At 38.1% G+C, this 21,753-nt stretch overlaps 1 protein-coding gene across 1 annotated transcript in view; it reads right to left on the bottom strand.

The window, feature by feature from the left end:
* Window positions 1-21,753, bottom strand: part of ARNTL (aryl hydrocarbon receptor nuclear translocator-like) — a 55,459-nt gene that overhangs the window by 5,398 nt on the left and 28,308 nt on the right. The window contains exons 3-15 of the mRNA XM_009334484.1: window positions 21,458-21,605; window positions 18,388-18,408; window positions 17,324-17,362; window positions 16,952-16,993; window positions 15,826-15,983; window positions 14,308-14,387; window positions 13,212-13,304; window positions 12,178-12,295; window positions 9,892-10,041; window positions 8,244-8,490; window positions 2,723-2,829; window positions 2,227-2,377; window positions 1,532-1,620 (exon numbers count right to left, since the gene is read on the bottom strand). Of these exons, the coding sequence (XP_009332759.1) occupies window positions 1,532-1,620; window positions 2,227-2,377; window positions 2,723-2,829; window positions 8,244-8,490; window positions 9,892-10,041; window positions 12,178-12,295; window positions 13,212-13,304; window positions 14,308-14,387; window positions 15,826-15,983; window positions 16,952-16,993; window positions 17,324-17,362; window positions 18,388-18,408; window positions 21,458-21,597 (1,435 nt within the window). The 5' untranslated portion in view covers window positions 21,598-21,605. The remainder of the gene's footprint in view (window positions 1-1,531; window positions 1,621-2,226; window positions 2,378-2,722; window positions 2,830-8,243; window positions 8,491-9,891; window positions 10,042-12,177; window positions 12,296-13,211; window positions 13,305-14,307; window positions 14,388-15,825; window positions 15,984-16,951; window positions 16,994-17,323; window positions 17,363-18,387; window positions 18,409-21,457; window positions 21,606-21,753) is intronic.

The raw sequence follows: 21,753 nt of genomic DNA, 5'->3' as shown, positions 1-21,753 counted from the left end.
CCCAAGTTACCTGATGAACATAAATAACCCCCCCTGTAGGTAATTGCAAGTATCTAAGAATGGAGGAAAAAGTGAGGTCTGAACAGTTAGAAGCTTGCTGTTACTTTAACATGATTTGACACTTGCACAACACTTGAGAGGTAGTCAGGAAGGAGCCCGATATACTCCAAGGTATACTCTAAGGCACAGTGAAGAAAAGATTATATACTGAAATGGCAAGAAAGCCCTTAGCTTTGCTTATGCATAATGGATAACCGCCTCCTTTTAGACACTCATATTTAACAATAGCAACCCTCAGTTTCTATGGCTTAGACCCATCAGGAGGTGAGAAGGTTCACCTAAAAAGGTCATCAAATCCTTAGCAGAGCCAGAACCCCTCGAAATTAAACTTCACTAAAGTAACTTTCTTTTCTGGGGACAAGAACGGTCAGTATGACAATATTATACGTCTGTTTTCTTTTCAAAGGTTGTGTTGTGGCAAGAATAAGCTTATCCTATTATACAACAGTTTGTTCTGTATTTTTTTCCATTCTCAGAGGGCCCAGACACCATGTTACTGCTGTTACTCTACCTTCAATTACTAACCATCGTGCCTACATGGCAGCTTCTCTTCCTGCCACTGTCAGCTGTCCCATGCTTTGCCACCCTTCCTCCTCCATAGTTTCACTTACTGAACCTGATTTTTCAGAACAGAGATAACTGAAAAGCCCAGCTTTGCTGGAGTCTTGCACTGTTCTCCTACGCGTATTGTCTACAACTTACAAAGTAATTCCAGACACGCACAATATCCTTGCTCTACAGCTGTAAAAGTGTAGCTGCTAAAAGTAGTATCTAGTAAATAGGGTCTCTAAAAGGAATGGTTCCCAACTCTTCGGAAAGAATCTCAGTATTATCACCATCCTTCTTTTCCCGTCTTTCATCCATGGGCTGTCACTGCATCTTTCTACTCTACCTCACTTCCACCCTGCTCCAGTAACGCTTTGGTATTAAATCAAGCTCTGCTCCACATTATGCTGCATACCACCCGTTATAAAAGATGGTTCAGTGATCGGCAGCATTCATAACAAGCCCATGGTGATTACCAGAGGTCACTCTTCGTGTCTTGACAAAAAGCCAGTCAAATCAAGGGCAGGTGAGGGGCAACAAGCCAAATGGCCAAACTATATTTATGATCCATTCACCCCCTGAGTAACCATCTGCACTGACCACAGAATGTGAATTCACTCTGGGACGATGTACAAACAGCGCCATGCATGAAGGCAAACATTTCTCCTCTGTGTCACTCCTCCAACACTGTTTATACTTGTTTCTTTCAACTGGCTCATTCACTTCTCTTTGACCAGCTTATATCCAAAGTTGGTATTTAAGTTCAACAGGGCAAGAACTGCATTAGTACTTTTTTGCCCTAAAACTTATTTTTCTTTAGGATAATAACAAATTCTCAATGCAAGAGCGCAGTAAATTTGTGCATGCAAGATTAGCTGCTAACAAGGCATGACTGCCAATAATTTCCTCACAGTACAGTAGTTACCTTCTCCAGCCTGAAGCACGCTGTCCATGCTGTGTGGAGAAGCCGCAAGCTGTGGAAAGGCTGCGTCTCCACTATCAAGTACGTTGGTGCTGTGGATTTCAAGAATTAGAAGAATCAGTGATAGAAAACCCTGCGAAACAGTCACTCTGCCAGTGTGTCAGAATGGAATGCTTCAGGGTTTAAGTAGTTTGTGAGTCACTATCACCTCTGTGAAAGAAGCACTGTGACTGACACAAAGGCTGGATAAACAACAGAAATAAAACACCATGTTACCACTCAAAGTGTGCAATGCAGAACCCAAACAGCTTCTCTCATAAGAAAATTCCTTTACAGCAGTTACTCTACTGTGAAGTCACTGCACCTGTACAGAACCCTCAAGGAAAAAGAAAAGGAGGGGGAAAGTTCCTACGTAAGCGAAGAAATGCATCTCCTGTAAGTCCCTACAAAGACTGGTACCCCACGTTTTCCCAAAGAAAGAAAATATTTATATTTCTGCAGGCTTTAATAATTGCAGTAGTTTAATGTCTGTTTATCAAACTAATTCCACTCTCCCCAGGTATGTAGTTCTGGATGTTATCTGGAGAAGACACCTATTGTCATACAGAAGACGTGCACATATTTAGGTCAAATCTCATCTGAAAACAGGGCAAAGCAATCAGCATTTACATGCGTCTGCTAAGGGAAAAAATACTTACGAAACGACTGTATTTGTTGAGACAATGTATTCTACTTCTTTGGTCCAAGGGTTCATGAAACTGAACCAGCGACTCCGCAATGTAATAAAAGAGCCATCTTTTATTTTAAACTTGTAGCAGTTAGTTGTAATTTTTTCTCTTGTCTGCAAAACTAAAGACAGACAGAAAGCAAGTAACCTTGTGTCAAACAGGCACCACGCCTACATAAGCAGAGCCTTTATCAGGGAAAACTCGGTTAATTCCTCCCTTCACCCCTGAAGAACAATGCTATTTCTGCAGCCATCCCCCCTCACCCAACCTGAACCTCAAATATTCACTAAAAATCCATGGAAGTCTAAGATAATCATATTGTTTGGCACACACAGCACAATGTTCTTAACTAAAGCCTCTGCAAACAGAGAGATCCAAATATTTTTAAGTTTGTTTGGTTTTCTTAATACACAATTGTTCCCAATATTTTTTAAAAAGTTCTTTACTGAATTATTAGTAATCGTACCTTGTCTATGACATTCTGCAAGATGTCCTATATCATCTTGATGAAAATATTCGTAACACGAAGTACCTAGAAGTTCCTGGGGTAAGTACGCCAGAATGGCTGTTGCCCTTGGGGAAGGGAGGTAGAGGAAAATAAGAGGAAAAAAAAATCCGTTTCAAGTTGAAATACTAGTGACAGATTACTAAAACTCACACTGAAGTTGGGTAAGGCTCAAGTAATGCGGAAAGGTATTTTCAGCTTAGAAGGTAAAAAAATTTCATTAAGAATACTCTTTTTAATTATCAGGTAATTTAAAAAGTACATAACACCAACAGCCCTCAGATATTACATTTGACCTATCACCACTGGAGGGGATGTAAGACTTCCTAAACAGCTTTGGAGGTGCGTTATAATTTTGAGAATTTAAACCCAAAGAAAGCTGCCTTGTAGCAGCCACAAGATAACACAAAGCTTTCTGCATAAAATGTCATTGAAATATAGACATCAAAGGTTTGAAGAACTGCTGTGTTCCTTTGTGTACCCACGGTGCTGCTGCTGCACAGAGGCCAAATTGTAGCATAACAAATGTTTCAGGAGCATTTTCTCCGCTCTAGTCACAAGCCTTAAGAGTGGGACAAAAAAACCACCCCAAACCCTGCACCCACACCCATAAAAAGAAAGGTTAACAAATAGAATTGTCCTGGATAAGCACTGAGAAACCTACTATGTGTCTCTGTTTCAAATTGGACAGGAGCATGAAGCAAATAAACTAACTTTATGATTCATCAGAACCAGCCACAAAGTCCACTCATTTTCTTCCTCATCAGAAAACTTTGGAACGAAATACACCTGTGATCTGCAACATGGGAAAGACACGGATTCTTGATCTGACTCTCAGGTAGTGTTCAAGGAGCTGTTGGCAAGGATAGATGACACCTCAAGGAACTAGGAAAAAAAGACTGTGCATCAACTTGGTAACCCAAGCTTTAAACTAAGTTCAAGAGGAAAAGGCAAAGCAACACTGCAGGTAAGTGACAATGAGCTATACAACAGCCTAACACAAGGTGAAAGGGTCATTCTTGACAAGGAAGAAGCTATAGTGGGCCAGTATACTAAACACCCTATTGATCTGTATGTTAAAACACGACAAGAATTATTTCTTGAGGTGTTAATGATTTAGAAGCTGTAACAACTTTATTAGAATAACTTGTGCTGGTTTTGGCTGGGATAGAGTTAATTTTCTTCACAGTAGCCAGCATGGGGCTGTGTTTTGGATTTGTGCTGAAAACAGTGTTGATAACACAGGGATGTTTTGGTTACTGCTGAGCAGTGCTTACACAGAGTCAAGGCCTTTTCTGCCTCTCACACACCCCCACCAGCGAGCAGGCTGGGGGTGCACAAGAAGCTGGGAGGGGGCACAGCCAGGACAGCTGACCCCAACTGACCAAAGGGATATTCCACACCATAAAACGTCATGCTCAGTATATAAAGCTGGGGAAAGAAGAAGGAAGGGGGGGGACGTTTGGAGTGGTGGCGTTTGTCTTCCCAAGTAACCGTTATGCGTGAGGGAGCCCTGCTTTCCTGGAGATGGCTGAACACCTGCCTGCCCATGGGAAGTGGTGGATGAATTCCTTGTTTTGCTTTGCTCGCGTGCGTGGCTTTTGCTTTACCTATTAAACTGTCTTTATATCAACCCACGAGTTTTCTCACTTTTACTCTTCGACTCTCTCCCCGATCCCATCGGGGGGGAGTGAGTGAGCGGCTGTGTGGTGCTTAGTTGCCAGCTGGGGTTAAAGCACAACAACTCATCTAACCCAGAATATCAAGATGAAAAATAACAGATGGGGGAGAGGGGGGCAGGGGAGAATTGCTGTCATCTTGTACATTAGGGATGTGTACGCTTGCCTCCAGCCCCCAGAAGATAACATAAGACAGACTTTTGAGGGTATCAGGGAGAGACAGTACATTACTGCTACCGTGGTGCACAGAACACAGCCAACACCTGGGAAATCATTCTAAGACTTCCCAGTGAAGGAACAAACGGTTGAGATAGGAACAAAGCAAGAGAAGCCATCCAGGAAGACCCTGAAATGCACACCATTTAATTTAGAAGACAGAAGAACATTGTTAGAATCAAACCGGCAGAAGCCCTAGAGAAACTGCCGAAGAACATCAGGATAGAAAGTAACATGGTTGAATGACTCCAGGGTAAGAGTCTGAGATCCTCACTAGAAGAACAGAGAGCAAACAAAACTAGTGAACTACAGTGAACTTTAATTTTGTATATTTCTTCGAAGAAAATCTACTGAAGGAAAAATGATTTCTTTCCTTGAAGAAATCAGTATAAGGGTCACAATTCCAAACTATTCCAATGCAAATTAAATAGGAAGGGTAATAAGGAACAAACCTAGGTAGGTCCATCACCTCTTCTGCAACCTCAAAAAAGCCCAAATGAAGTATTATAAAATATAGAAATTAGTACATATTAATAACTGCGAATAAGAACAGCAGGAAAAGCACTGAAGCACAAAAAAAAAAATGAAGTGCCACTGACAAAAACCACTATTTAAATGCAAGGCATTTTTGTATTTTCCACACACACACTAAAAGCATTCAGCACCAACCAGGAGGCTTACACCTGAAGTCCTCATTGACAGGGAGCTCTAAGACCTCAGCCTTGGAGAAGGAAACATTAGAAGTATTCACGAGAGAACTTTTCAAACTGGCTTTTGTCTGGTGAATCTTATCCCGGACACTTAATCTGCTGCCAGCTCCAAGACTGCTTTGATGAGTTATCTCAGAGCCTGTTGAGAACCACAAAAGCAGCAAAATGTAGAGTCTATCTTTAAAAAGGAAGAGCCAGGAACCAAGTAAATGTTATTCCAGTACCTTTCCAAGAACTGAAGTAACCAAGCCTTTTAACAGCACCGCAGTGGTGGGAAACCTGACATAGATGGGTAAAAACCAATATGGGAATCAGTAAGCGACTTATCCAGCCCTTTAAATTTACTTTCATAGCAGGATAAACAGGCTTTTTGGAAAGAAGATGCACCAAATTACAGCAGATGTCAAAAGACTTAATGAATTCAAGATCTGACCATATTCTATTAAGCAAGGAAGGAAATTGTTCTTGCCCTTCTTGAATCTCATCCTTTATTTTTCCTTAGCTTGCTTCTCCAACTTAACAAGGCAACTCTGAATTCTGAAGCTGTATATGATGTCATCTGCCTATATAATAAACTTAACCTTACTCTCAAATTCACCGTCCAGAGTCATTAAAAGTATTGAGAAAGTAAGAGGTGGGATGGTTCTCTTTAAATCTCTGTTCAGTGCAGCCTGCCATTTTGACAGTGAACTGTTAAGTAGTTCTCTGTGGTAGCCCAGCTAGTTAATACCTAATCTATAGCAGTTCTTCTCCAGGGGCCATGCAACCCCTAAGGACAAAAAGTTAGGGCCACAGAGAGTTTAAGAAGTGCTTCTTTCCTAGATTCCCTTGGGCAAATGGCAAAGCAACCATGCAAGTCTATATGGAAAAAAAAACAACCCAACGTAGAAATAAATTAGTAGTTTTCAACTTTTACAGGTGTCTAAACATTCTCCAGTGGAAGCACGGATCATAGGATGCCAAGTTGAAGCCTATAGATGAGGCTTACTTCTCAAAAATTCCCTTTCAAAAAGCTCTTTGAAGTAGTATACACATTCCAAGGTCTCTAAACAACAGCTGGAAAACAATTAAATAAGAGCATTGTGTTTAAATCCAACGGGTCAACATTTTCGGAGTCCTACTATTTTAGAAATACTTCAAAATTATCCATCAGGGGAATACATCTGATCTTTTGAAAATAAAACTCGTTCATAGAATCATAGAATAGTTTGGGTTGGAAGCGACCTGGAAAGGTCATCTAGTCCACCCCCCCTGCAATGAACAGGGACATCTTCAACTAGATCAGGTTGCTCAGAGCCCCGTCCAACCTGACCTTGAATGTTTCCAGGGATGGGGCATCCACCACCTCTCTGGGCAACCTGTGCCAGTGCTTCACCACCCTCAGCATCAAAAATTTCTTCCTTACATCTAGTCTAAATCTACGCCCCTTTAGTTTAAAGCCATTCCCCCTTGTCCTGTCGCAACAGGCCCTGCTAAAGAGTTTGCCGCCATCTTTTTTATAAGCCCCCTTTAAGTACTGATAAGCTGCAATAAGGTCTCCCCGAAGCCACCTCTTCTCTAGGCTGAACAACCCCAACTCTCTCTCATAAACTACCATACTTTGGCATGACAGAATGGCACGCTTTCTGAGCAACAGAAAGGCTACAAATGCTCTCATAGTTCCCAGAGTGACCACCAGCTCTTAAGCACTGCTGCAGAAGAGCTGGTATTTCAAAAAGCTTTCTATCAAATTAAAAACAAAAAACAAACAACCCAACCAAAAAAAAACCCGAAACAAAAACCCACACCACCACACACCAAAAACCCCAAAACCAAAAAACCCAACCACCTCAGCCAGATAGATAACATTAAAAAAGAGACTCTCCTTACTGCACTTCCTCTCAAGACTATCAGCTCTATTTCCTTTCAAAGTCCACTAAAAATCAGCTGACACACTAGACACACCAGACACACCCCTGAAACAAATTCCAGCAGGCAGATTCTGGCAGAGTTTGGAACCTGGGCTTTTTTTACATTGTAAGCAACTGAGCCTCAGCCACAGGCAACCTGAAACAGCCTCATCTAGGCACTCTCAACCTGTCTTGACACAGCAGGGAAACAAACAAGCCCTCTTCAACCAACCCAGCATAACCCCCGCATTAACATCCTTCGACCATCCTTTTTCCCTTGACGATGCCAGTTATTTTGAAGGAAGACCCAGGTCATGTGTCTCTGCTACTTAAGAAAATCCAAGCAATTTCTTTAGAAAAAGATAAGAATTAGCCTTTTAGATAATAAATAAAATGGATGTTTGAAAGAAGATATCACATTGGTACAAGTTCTCAAACCTTTTCCAAGAAGTAAAGCTTATGAAAAGCCTTCTCTCTTACAAATACAAAAGATCACATACAGAAGTATTAATCCAGCAGAATACGTCCAAGTATATAGTTAAATAAATGTATACGCTATCAAAGCCTAATGCAGCCTGTGCAATAACTTAACTATGTAGTGTTTGCAACAGTTTTCAAACAACAAGGAGGTAGTAATTACAAAGTCCAGTTTAAAAATAGGACAGCATATTCTTCTGAGGATTACATATATACATTCCCTTAACAAATGGGCAGAAATTATCCCTGGATTATTCTGTATAGTAAGCCATTTTTTTGGAGGATTTTTGTTTGTTTGTTTTAAATTTAATCAGTAATACTGAATAAATACACAGTAATAGCTTTGAGCTGGGTCTCAAAAACCAAAATAACTTGCAGTCAGGATTTAGTAAAAAGCTGAAAAGAACAGTCATTCCTTTTTTCAATAGTATTTACACTGCTTTAAGTAAAGCTGTCAGTAAAGCAGCGTTGGACAGTGACTTATCGTGGAAGTTATTACAAGTATTCTTACCTCTGATCTACAAAAACAAATTTCCCATCTATTGCATGTCGAGAAACATATTCTGTAGGTTTCACCCTGATCTCACCGTTGACTGGCTGTGGTACTACATGAGGATGCAGCCGTCCAATTGCAACAAGACAGCTTAAATTACAACCCTCATTATCCGGTTCATTATCTTCATCTAGTCCCATTTTTGTTGGCGGCCAGCTTTTTAAATATCCTGTACTATGAATAGTGCAAAAGCTTTTGCGGTCTGCTGTAAAAAAAAAAAAAAAAAAAAGAAAAAAAAAAACACACAAAAAAGCAGTTAGGTCACGGATATTGCTTTGGAGAACGTCATCTCAGTTCTGCTAATAATGCATCTCCTCTTTTACCCAGGAAATTTGGGATACTGTTCACTAAGGGATTTTTCAGCACTCCTGCTTCAATGCAGCTAATCTGAGATAGTTCAATAAACAACTTATCTCTGCAAAACCACTGTTTATACTGAAACACCACATAGTTCAGACCAAGGTTGCTTTTGATAATCTTTGAGTAGAAATTGCATCACATTTTATTATTTCAAAGGATGCAGATAATCTAAAGGACTGTTTGAAGAAATTAGTATATTAATAAATAAAATGCCTTTTTCAACTTAACATGAGGCTCCTACAAAAAACTGGCACAATTTGTTTGGCAGAATATACACTGTTTGGGGTGCACAGGGGATAGCTGTACATAGGGGTAAGGATGAAGATTCACACTGACAAGTAATACAGTCGGTATCTGAAAGGAGAACTCTTAAGCCTGCTCAGTGCTGAGGAATATAACTGCAAGGAAGACGACTTTCATAAAGAGGCAGAGTAAAAGGCTTATACCTAACTGCACAAACTGGTTTCCTCAGGGATGAGCACTAAAGAACGATCCAAGGTTGAAGCTGTGTCTGAACCTAGCAGGAAGTACTTGGGGCAGCTGTCACATCCAGAGACAAAACACTGAAGTTGCCTTCTGTTCTCTAGTTGACACTTTCCACTAACTAATACCAAATGTATTATCCAAAGTACTCAAAGAAGAAATTTTCAAATTTGGACTAAATATATACTCCAACATGTCTAGAATAATACCCTGCAGAGGAAAAAAAATATTACCAACTTTGATAATGTTATGACCAAATACTTCTGGTGTAGAAATGCTACGTTTCCAGTACTTAGGATGTACCAAAACCACAGATGAACTCAGAATAAACTCATTTTTTAAGTTGGATATCCATCCAAATATCACTTGTCAAATATGGGGCAGAAAAATAGAATGGGTAACAGCTCCCCTTTGTTGGAGACATTGGCTAGAAGGTCAAGATTGAATGTCACATGAGCAATGTCTGAAGAAGATGCAATAACCACACCAGAACTATTAGCACAAACCGCCTGCAAAAATTTCAAGAAAGCAGAGAGGAGAATTTGGCTTTATATGCTGCTACAGAGCTACTGGGAGCGGGGGAGGGCGGGGAAGTATAAAGAAGTAACAGACCTAGACATAGTTCAGTATCTTAATAAGAAACATTGTCAGTGTTCAATAATGTAAAAAAAAAAAAGTTAACCATAACCACTGCAAATGAGCAACTGTATTAAAAAAAAGTCTGACAGCCATTACATTTGGTAATAAAATGCATAATTGTTACCTTTCTTCTTTGAACAGGTTGAAGGAAAATCCTTGTCTTCTACTTTCACTGAAGGTCTATTGCACTTCATCCTACAAAAAAAGGACCGTCTTGCTCCAGAACATAGTCGCGATGGCCCAGGTGTTATATCAGTTTTAACTGGGAGTCCAGCTGTAGCAAACACAGGAAGTGAGGAACCCTTCTTTGTCAGGTAAAAAGTTAACCATACAAATAATTACATACAACCCAACTGTACGATCTTTCAACTTTGCTAGGACTTGCACAGAAGTCCTTTTATATTCTTCTTCAGAAGCAGAAGCCCTATTTTGGAGTTTTTCATGTGAGTATGTGCAGGACTCAACTGACCACATCAACATGAGAATTTCTGATTACACTTTCTAGTGTGAAAACATTGACACAAGCTTGAGAACACAGGGTTCTAAATGCAAAGATTAGCAAAAGATTGTAAAAATCCACACAAGTTTTGCAATAAATGTTGTGATTTCTTTGAACACCAACCAATTAAAAATAGACAGAGATTATTTACCCATAACCAGAGCAGTACTTCATACATATAGTCACTCAGTAGGCTCATGACCCTTCAGACTGAAAGACTTTCCTATCACAACACCCACCCAGAGAGCACATATGCATGCACACAGCAGAAGAGGCCCAGTGACATTCCAGGTCCACCTCAACTGGTGTGCTCCTAAACATCAGACTTTTTCATTGTTCTGATGAAAGGGGGGAAAAAAGGTAGCAGTGACCTACACAGGGACTGCAAATCCCCAAGATATTCAGTTATGTGTAAGAAGTCTCTAGCCTCAAAGAAATAAATGCATATGAACATGCCCTAACAGTAAGTCCTGACCTTTACCATATTCTTGCAGGAGATTCTTAGATTCTTTTCTGTGGAAGTAACTGGAGAAACACAGTACCAAAACACACATCAACTCTGGGAGCCAACAGCAGAGAGCTAGTACAACCAGACCTCCAGGAAGATGCCTGGCATGCATCAGGAGCACAGGTATCAGCAACGCCAGTGATGCAGCGGGAGCTCCAGGGGACAGTGCTCCAAGAGCTGATGGAGGATTTAAATCACATATCAACTTTTCCACAGCTTGCTATCCACTTCAACCATTTCTGCATGGGGATATGTATAAACAAACAGCTATAAACATGTACAAAAACTTCTAGGGCCCTGTAGGCTTTTAACTTGAGGAAAACAACAATGCCGATGTTTTAGCGTAAAGTGTGCCTCCCTTAAAATTAGAATTGAGTGAGGTCACCTCAAGGAGGTCAGACTATCCTGCACCACATGCACTCTAAACTGCGCCTCAGTGGTGAGAGTACAAGCTGTGCCCGAGCCACTCATGCCAACATAAAAATACATACATACATGCTAGTACTCTTAAGAATATGAGTTCTTGAAATTCTACCAATCAGTCTATCATAGCAGATGGGAAGACTGTAATTCATAGTATTTATTTTTGCCGTAACTTTGTCAGAGGCATACAAAAAAAAGGAGCTAGCACTGGATATACATGCTTGACAACCAGACAAAACCAAGAGCCAGAAAAACTTCAGTTGATCCAGCTGGAGCCTCTAGGCTCACTGCCCTGGAACAATCTCTCTCAGCTTCGGTTTCTGAAGTTGAGCTGGTGGCTTCTTTGAGATGAGATCCTAGAGACTTCTGGTCCTGACAAGCATAAGACTTAATGACCTGGAAATCTGCAGTTGTAAGATAGAATCTTCTACTTAAGCAATGCAGACTCCTGTTATGAGAGTGAATTAAACACCCACTCACTTCAAAAGCAGCACAGATAACAGAACTACTTTAAAACACCAAAGCAGAATAGAGCTAAGAGACATAGCAGGAAATGATTCCAAGGAGCAGGTTAAAAACCTTGTAAGAGAAAGGTTAGGTCATTGATGGAAGTGGCAGTAATAAATAAATTCCTCTATCTTGACTGACAACTCAGTATTATTTTGGTTATCTTTAGTGTTTTCTGACCATTGAGAACGACAGATTAGAACAAATGCTTCAATGGGAAAAATTAATCCTTTGATGCCTGGAAAAAGAGAGGATACCTCACAGGTGAAGCCAGTTAAACTAATGCATCTATACTGCAGCACACGCCAAACCTACTAGCTTCTACATTCAGGTATCTGTTTGTTTTTTTTTTTTTCTTTAGGCTAAAACTTCTTTGGCATGACACACAATCCAAACAGCACCCCACACACACACTTCCGATAGTAGACAAATATTCAGGCTACATGACACTTGAAAAAGGTGGTGATACTTACTTTTTGCATCTATAAGCCTTTCTCGTGGCGCAGTATCAGAAGAAGAGAGCTGCTCCTTCACTTTGGCAATATCTTTAGGATGAAGGTAATCAAATAAACTTTGACCAATCAAATCATTCTGTAGAGATTGAATATTCAGTCAAAAATTAAGATATTTGTTCAGTATATTTTATCAATTTTAGCATCCATTATAAACAACCCTTTTACATACAGGTCTAACCAAGGAACATCAAACATCTGAGATCCAGGATTTAATGGAAGATATGTTTTCTCTGTATATTTTTAAGTTATGACTACATGACATAGCAATTTATTTCATTCTTTTCACTAAGAGTTTTGCAGAAATAGCATGCTTAATCCACCACCACCAAATATTCTGGTTTATCTTCAGTCTCACTTCATATGCTACACATTTGAAGGAAAAAATCATAATTGCAAATGTTCTCTTTCAATATTTACATGATGACTAGGTATTTAGTATATACCTAACTAAAGACTGGCTAAGGAAAACTTTCGAAGCTAATACAGTTTTTAAATTTGGTAAGGAGGACAGATGACAGAAAGAATGAAGAATATAAGTTAAGCCTCATATTAAGCATATATTAAAAACCTGGCTGTGGTATAATTGCTTCCCAGTTTCCATTAGTAAGTATGCTAGCAAAACCAGAACAGACAGAAAGAAAACTAAGCGGAAAAACCTCAGGTGAAGCTATTGGAAGAACCTTAGACTGATTTTTCAATATTTGCTTACACTCCCAATTAGATAACGCTTTTATAAGCCTGAGGGTAAATCCCTGATCAGAATGCAATCATCAGTGAAGTAAAGTTAGTTCCTTTTCACCTCCTCAGTTTGAATGGAAACCAGAAACAATCTTCTCTAATGACACAGCAGAGAAAAGCTCTTTCTTTGCAACAAATCTCAGCTTTCAAGACAGACTAATCATATAAATACCCCTCCATATAAACACATAATCATAAAAAAACCACTTTTAAATCTTTTAAGGCCTAACATCACTTAAAATGGAAAAGAATACCTGACTGTAGTTGAGGATCTTGAAGACAGATTCTGAAACAAACAGTATCTTCCCTCTGTCACAGCCCACAACAAAAAGAAATCCATCTGCTGCCTAATTGGGGGGGGGGGTAAATTAGTAAGTTATACATCCTCATTGCATCATTATAACATTTTAAAACACTTTGTATACAGTAGGATTTCTACACTAGGACAGCTGTCTTAACATTTAGAGATAACTGAGTCAACAAGCAAGATATGAAATTACAATAAAGGTTTTATTTGCATCAGCAAACATTTTTGGCATCATTCTGGGCATCATGCCCAGAATTTAAAGTCACTTGTATGGGAAGAAAGAATCCATGTCTTGTCCAATAATATTATGATTATGTTTAATAATGCCTTCAAATTAAAATATTATTTTAACTGTATTTATTCCATAGTTCCTCTTTTAGAAACCAAACATAACCTGGATATTTATTTATGTGCCTGTAGGCAAGTAATTCCCATTTCAATAGTACTCTTTCAGTCACATACAAGCATGAAGGATTAGGCCCCTAATTTTATAGCTTTCAAGTCACAATGCTGCAGAAATTAAATTCTGCATATACTGCACCTGGACACTGCAATGCTTCACAAATTTCACAAGCTACTAGAAGAGCTTAACCATTGACAAGTGATTTGTACTCTCCACACTATAAAAGAAGTACACAGCAAGCAGCCAAACATACTAAGTCATGTTACATCAGTGACCTCAAAAAAAAGCGTTCGTTATATCATTGTATGCTGAAGATCATGTTAAGGTAGCCCATGGCAGAAAGACTGCAAGAAAACAATTTATGTAATTTTGGTTCATTCCGTGAAATAACTGAAGATTCTGATGGTTACCATCAAAGTTTCCTCAGACCACCCTCTTAAACCTTTCTGCTTAAATTAAGAGACGCTAGTCATTGTTAAAACCCATTGACTTTATGCAATAGTCTTGCAGATTTCTACATTATCTGCCATAATCAGAACATACTTACGCTGAGATACAAGGCAGAAAAATACTGGTGTTTTGCTTTGGGAAAGTTATATTCACAGCCATTAATATCTCTTAATTAAAAGCTGAAACGTACCCTGAGAATAAGATGTTTTAATTCATCATCTGATAGAAAAGCAGGCTTATAGTTTGCTTCTGTATATGGGTTTGTAGCACCTAAAGAAAACAAACAATCCCCGTATCACAAACTTAATACACACTTAAATGGCAATTTTCCTTTGGCTCCTTCTTACACTGTTATTCATTGCAGGTGTTCTTTAAAATGAAAGTTGCTTTTTGGTTTTGTTTTACTACCAACGTGAGCTCTCTTGGTATTAACTCAAAAAAGGATGAAGCTTTTTTGCTAAAACACAAACACTGCATTACACAGTAATGCAAATTACTGTGCCTTCTGAGATACAAAAAGTGTTCCTCGACATATTTTTTAACCCAAATGCTGTGCTTGATTTATAGTCTATTCTCAGAATTAGAAATTAAAACCAACAGATTAAAGCATAAAAACCTTCAAACTATTTCTTCTCTTTATAACTTAGTAAAACATGACAAGGTCATGTAAACAGATTGTCAGTTAGGAATTTACAAATCAGTTCTCTCATTCCATGCCAAAGACAAAAAAACAACATTACAATGACATCTCACAATGCCAAAAGCCAAAAATTAGCAACAAATGGAGGCAGCTATTTATTGAAGAGTAATTCTTCTCATTCTGTTCCCTTCATAAAGACAAAAAAGAGTCAAATTAATAACCACTGAAGTGCTATGAAGTACTAACCTAATCAAATGACAGTGGCAGAAAAAGTTAAACCTTTCAAAAATACTAGGATAAATACGATTGGAAGACACCAGGTCTCCTAGAAACTCACCAGTGACTCTTTCTTTAAATTAGTTGCATAGCTATCTTTTCTCAGGGGCACATTTCTTGAAGGCTTAAGCTTTCACCATCATCACCGATTGTACCCAAGCACTGATTCACTCTCACGCGAAGCTTTAGGATATACAGAAATTTGCAACAACCCCAACTCTTCCAAACCCACGTTTCCCTTCAGGTGCTTGTAACAGAAACTGGTTAAAAAGACTAAAAGTGAATTTTCAAAGTACTCTCCATTCTTTCACACAGAGCTAAAGGTACGAACACAAAACCTCAGAAGTCCTGTAGGAATCTTACACCTAAAGTCTAACCTCTCTATCCAATGAGTTTTGCACATTGCCTGCTTAAGAGCGCTGCTCAGTGCTACACAACATTCAACTGTCCACTGCCACTTAAGCCCTTTGTTCCCTGTCCCCACACGCCTCAGCTGCCTTGCTTTTGTTGAATCTAGTGATGGTGATCAATCAGGTCAGAGGATGGAAAAGCACTCTTTTCTCACCCACAAACTTCCCAGTCCAATCAAGATACTGGACCATGAACCACTAAACTATAAATGAACACGCAGCATCAAATGCTAAGAAAAGGGGAGAAGTCCTCCCAAAATGTATTAACTTACTCCTTTTTGGCAAAAGGGTAAGAAAGAGAGAAAGTGTGTGGCTTTGGGGAAACCCCATTTTGCCATCTTCCTCCAGTCCTGTCCCCCCCCTCCACTCCCAAGCAACTTACCACGTAGTGTTTTCATATGCTGGACAGCCATTCTCAATACAGTGAGTTTATCTAGCTTTCGAGACATCGCGTTGCACGTTGGTACCAAAGATGCCAGTTCATCTATAAAACTGTTCATTTTATCTCTACGCCTTTTTTCAATTTGACTATGAGCCTCCCTAAATAAGTAAGGTGGTGAGGAAAAACAGAAAAGCATGAGAAAATAAATCACATTAAAAAAATCCCTAAATCCAGTATAATAAAACCACAAAAATAACCTCCTCCTGATAATTAAGTTACCCTCTGATCCTCGTGAAAAAAGGACATCCACATACAGAATTCTTCAGACATTTTATGTTCATTAATTGGGTGAGTAACAGTTATAGGCAAGGCTGCAGCACACGGTGCCAATTTACCAGAAAACACATATAATGTTGGCCATAAAGTACACTGAATCCTCAGTTCTGAAACAATCCACTGAACAGTACAAAACTATCTAGAGATTTCTACTGCTGTACAACATTTTTTTCTTAGCACGTACACTGAAACGTAACTGGAATCATAAAGGTCACAGATAAGCAAATTCCAGTGTATATAAATATTGAATAAAGCATTCAATTAAGAATTTGTAATCAGTATACTATATGAATGTACTAAGTATTTAAAACTACCTTTTGCTGTGGCAATCTAAGACTTCTACTCATCCTACAGCTTTCCATTTGAGGTATTTGACGTACCTCTGAACTAAACTCTAACTAACCAGGAAAATGATGATAAACACTTATTTTCTTTTTGCTTTGTATTTTCCCATATTAAAGAGTCACTGTTAACACTTTTACAACCCACTATTGAATTTGAAAGAAACAAGATTAAGAAAGTAACATTATCAGAAACATATAAAGGCTTCAATTTCAGTATTAACAGTAAACAGAAGTGACTAAAACCAAGTTACCTACCAAGTTAGCATTTTCACAAACCTATATGCAGTTTATACATGAAAAATGTTAACAGTGCAAAAATATGGAAAAATAAGAGAAGGTCAAAGCTACAAAAAAAAATTTTTAGGACAAGAAATACATGCAAATATTTCATATATGGCAAAAGGCAAGAGATCGATTGTTTTCAATATATTTGTTTAGAGTATTACCTTGCATTTTTTATTCTGCCTTGTTGGTCTGTATACTCCAATCTGTTAAGAAATGGTATCACAAAGTTAGTGTTGAAAACACTGAAAACAATTCTTTTAATGCATCTTATCTACTGATCCTCATTAAAATAATTTTTTTAAAACTTTGAATATTTAACCTTTCTTCAGAAAATATAATTATTTATAACACTGTCTCAAAGTGTTCATTTTTTTTTGTTTGTTTTAATTTGTTCAACAATCTTAAAAGGCTTTGTCTCAGCAAAGAAACAATTTGGGACACCTGCCCACAGTGACACTGAAAACAGGTATCTACACACAGGATCCTGTATCAGTACTGTGGAACTGATGTTTTAGTGACTCTATCAACAGTACCTTCCATGTTGGTCGTCTTTATCTGTATCCATACCTTCCCTGCAGAAACAGAATAAAGCAATATATCACAAATTAAGCAGGATTAGCAAAACTGTTATCAAACTGTCATAAAATTAGAATAAAGTATTCCTGTCATCTTTAAATCCTAAATACAAAAATAAGAATATAAAAGTGAGAACCTGGAAGGACTAAAAAAGTTGTGTGTTTTTTGTAATATTAAAACATTTTCTTAAATTAGTTGTCTCTCCTTTGGAGCTAACAAAATGGCACAGTTTGATGTGTTTGACAGTAAAACATGCTGCAGTTCAAAGACATCATCTGTTATAAAAATGTTTTTCAGTTAACTAGAGGGGGGGAAAAAAAAAAAAAAGGACGTATCAAAGCAGATATTGTTCACCAGAAATAGGGCTACTAACCTGCATTTACTGTAGTTAAAAGTTCGACCAGAGGCAGTTACCAAAGTGCCTAGCACAAAATACACAAATTGCCCTGAATTACTTTGTGCAGATGCCTGTGAGTTCTACACATTAGTTTGCCTTATGGTAGTTGATTTTGGGGTAGAGGACGATAATAATCTAGACCAACGAACCACTGGAAATGGCCAAATGCATGGACAGAATGAGAGACTGCATGAAACTAACCAGGGACATTTTAAATTAGGACAACTTTCAGTGTAGATAACATGGCTTACTTTTGTCTCAACATGAAAAAAAAAAAAAAGATAAAGGAAGGAGGCATGAAGAATAAAAAGGATCCCCCTTATTACATTGTAATATTGTAACCAGATGTACAGAAATAAGAAGGAGAGGAAAGCGTAAGTTTTCAGCCGTATCTGGTGAGAAAAGTTGAATGCCTAAGACTACAGCACTGTTAGACAACAGAATTAGGAAGAGAATGCTGATATATATAAATCTGTACAACTGTGCTTAAAAGGACACTCTTAAGCCTGGCTAATTCTGGTTTAATTTTTACCTACAAATTTTATGTAAAGGGAAGGGAAAGGCAAGGAAAAACACCGGGCACCTTTTTCAAGTGAAACCAATTATTAAAATATTTATACTTACTCGAAAGGAAAGCCATCAAGTCTGAAAAAGAAAGAAAAATAAAGTACACCATATATAGGAAATAAGAATATCGTCTTACATTTTCTGTTGAAATTCTCAAGCTAATTTATATTCTATTTGAAATGAAAAGCACAATGAAAACAAGACAATAGCAGTGAACGTATTCTAAGGAGACAAGCTTGTTCAAACTAATCTACTTTCTGAAAGAATAATTCTGCTTTTTAAGAAGAGAGAGCATAGTTCATTACACTTAATGTGAAAAACTAGTAAAACAACCAACTTAAATTATGTTATGCAAATCATTGAGATATTGTTTCGTCTTCAGAAATGAAACATCTGTGCCTTATGTGTGTTGCCCTTGTGGTTAGGTAAATGGGATTTCAGAGGACTCTAAGGCCAGAAATAAAAAAAAAATTTAAAATGTATCCCAAGTTTCTCAGGTTTTGATTCTGCCCAGCAGGACAGGTGAACGTTTTCTTTTAGTCAGTACTAAAGTCTTAATTCTGAACTTTATACAGACTTTATCATATCATAAGGAAATTAAACAGAATTTCTACATGCAAGCTAACTGCTGGCATCACTTCAAGACTGTAAAGTGATCTGAAATACCACTGAGCTTTAACATGTTAAAAGGCTACATTTTATAAGACCCTTATGAAAAATCTTCTCATATTAGCCCTTAACATACCAGTTATTCCTGTTCAACATCAGACATTAGCCTTCTTAAAAATAAACATGGTAGTCTTGCATATATTATTCATTGCAGTTTTAAATCAATTATCTTTGTGATTAGTTTTTAAAAGAAGTTTGAAAACGCTAAAGGTTTTCTTCATCTCTCAATTTGCACATTTGAGTTACTGTCTTAGTCAACGGCTCAAAGCACTTCTGATGCTCACAAAGAAATAGCATGCAGGTCTAGAACAGGACTTAGAAACAAGGCATCAGTTTTCCGCTTGCGAAGCCACCTTTAGCTACAGGATGTTTGTTGTGACAAAATTCATTTTAGCCTTAGAAAAACCCAGAAAGCAAAATCTAAAAGAGGTACAAGGTAAGTTACAAATGCTTCAGGATAGTTTGTTTCCTTATCATATATTATTTCAACTGAAAACACTACTCCCAAGAAAATAAATTAAGTGTTTATAGACCTGTGCAGGAAGTCTTGGATTCCAGCATTTGACTAAAACTAGTGGAGAACAGACAACCTTTGCTGAAGTGACAGCAATAGGTTGGACAGGAATTTTCCTGGAGGACTGGCAGGAGAAAGAATTGAGAAGAAGCTGGTGTGGAGAGCTGAAAGCACAGCTGATCAATATGCTTGCTTGTACTTGAGAGGTGAATGAAGAACCACACTAAAACAGCCAGGTTCTTCCTTCCTTATTCCCTGACTTCAGTGTTAAATGAAGTGTACAACTGGACACTCAGACAATTTATGTAAAAAATAAATTGTTAACAGGCAGCAAAAGCTGAACAGTAGCATTTCCTAACAACATTTACTGATACATACATATAGAAGGAGGGATCAAGGAAGTCTACCTTAAGTTCTATTTTAAAATAGGAATATTTACTAGCCACCATTTCCTTTGCAACACAACATGAACTGTGGTTGATGACAGCTGTTGTAAACTTATTTTACTTAGGATTCAAGGAAACAGTGTTTTCACATATTTAATAAAATGCACACACAATCTAAAGGGCAGAATTGTAACTTACAAGAGCAAGCTGTCTTTTGGAAAAGAGGACTTGAGCAATGCTTCCTACCCAGAAGAATAAAGATGGAGAAATCCTTTCTAGAGAAGAGGAAGTTGGTAAGATTGAGGCTGTTCACTGAATTTTGTAGTAGTCAATTCAACTAGAGTGAGTCATGTACTTTTCAGGAAGACTAAATGCATATTAGAGAAGGTATGTATGCCGCATGTTTGTGGTCTTGAAACAGTACTTAACGTTTTGCGCATAAGTTCTCCTAAAAAGAAGTCCTATGCACAGGGAACCTAATTCTTAATTCATGCTCAGTGTGGATTAAAAATTCTACTCCTCCCTCTAAAAAGAGCTGCTGACAATCCAAAGGCCCACAATGATAAAATTGTGCTAAGTTACATAAAAATTGACTACATAGCTGTATTAATAATGGATGGGACCCATTCAGAAGTTACCCTGCCACTAGACTTTGCAAAGTTACAATACATGAGGTTTGCACAGTGACTTAGAGTTAAGTAGGTTGGTCTTGGAGTACTTAGTGCAGAAAGGTTTGGAAATCTGACAAACTTTATCACAACCTTTACTACTCTAAAGCAGAGTTGGTGTGATTTCTTTCTATTTCAAACACCTGCCGCAAGAGAGAAGCTATGGCTTGGACAGTGCTTCTGAGCACTTGTTATTAGCAAGCTCGCCTTAAAGAGAAGCAGCTTTCTTGAAACAAAACCACATTCTACCACTGATTCAGAAGCAGCCAAGTTTTTATTTTGTCGGGAGTAATAGCTTACAGTCAAGGATCAACACAAGATTAAATCAGTTGATTAAATGAAAGGCAGATCTACTGCTGCAAACCAGAGACTACTCAGATTCATATTCAACTGGGAGACCAAAATAGCTTCATCAGGCAAAGGCTGGCAGCACACTGATAGGAAGTGACCAAAAAGGCAAAAAATAAGTGAAGAAAAGGAACTATTTCCAGTTTCGCTTCTGCTTTTTAATGAATTTATTATCTTCCCTCCCACTAGTCAGACATTCTATTTCCTATGTAAATGGTCAATATAATCAACCTCCACATTGTACATTTCATGAGTATTATTTTTTTTCCTCCCTCATCAGCCAAAGGTTTCTTTCCTCAGCCTTACCCCATTTGATAGCCCTCAATTCTAGCTGCACCGAGATGAAGGCTTTATTTTTATTATTAAATAATGAACTTTCCTCTTAGTGCATAGTAGCTTTTTTCTTTATTAAAACCTTTACGACAGGTTGTCAAGAAAAGGTTATTTTAAAATTGCTATAAGTACTTCTATCGTCTCCCCCACTGTATTGTTGTATTACAACCTCTTTTTAGCAGTCTTAAACCAAGAGAAATCCAACTTACTGATAATCGGTAGAGCTTCCCTTTCTTTTCCTATTACAATCCATTCCTGAAGTGCTAAGGGAACTGGAGATCAAGTCAGCAGGGTCTGGTGACATAAAGTCACTAATTGTAGAAGATATGTCCATCCTTTGGTCTGCCATTGGATTGTCTAACATTGAGGGGAAAAAAAAAAAACCACCAAAAAAACCTGCATTAATAGAAGCAGAAAAACTTACATATTTTTAAACCAAAAAAAGCCCAAATTTTAAACTTAGTATTCTTAAAACCTGCAAAAATCACAATTCTATTGTTTCCTT

Source organism: Pygoscelis adeliae, unplaced genomic scaffold (genome assembly GCF_000699105.1).
Source record: "Pygoscelis adeliae isolate BGI_AS28 unplaced genomic scaffold, ASM69910v1 Scaffold171, whole genome shotgun sequence".
Taxonomy (NCBI): domain Eukaryota; kingdom Metazoa; phylum Chordata; class Aves; order Sphenisciformes; family Spheniscidae; genus Pygoscelis; species Pygoscelis adeliae.
The sequence above is the reverse complement of the archived record's forward strand: the minus strand, read 5'-3'. Positions and strand labels throughout refer to the sequence as shown.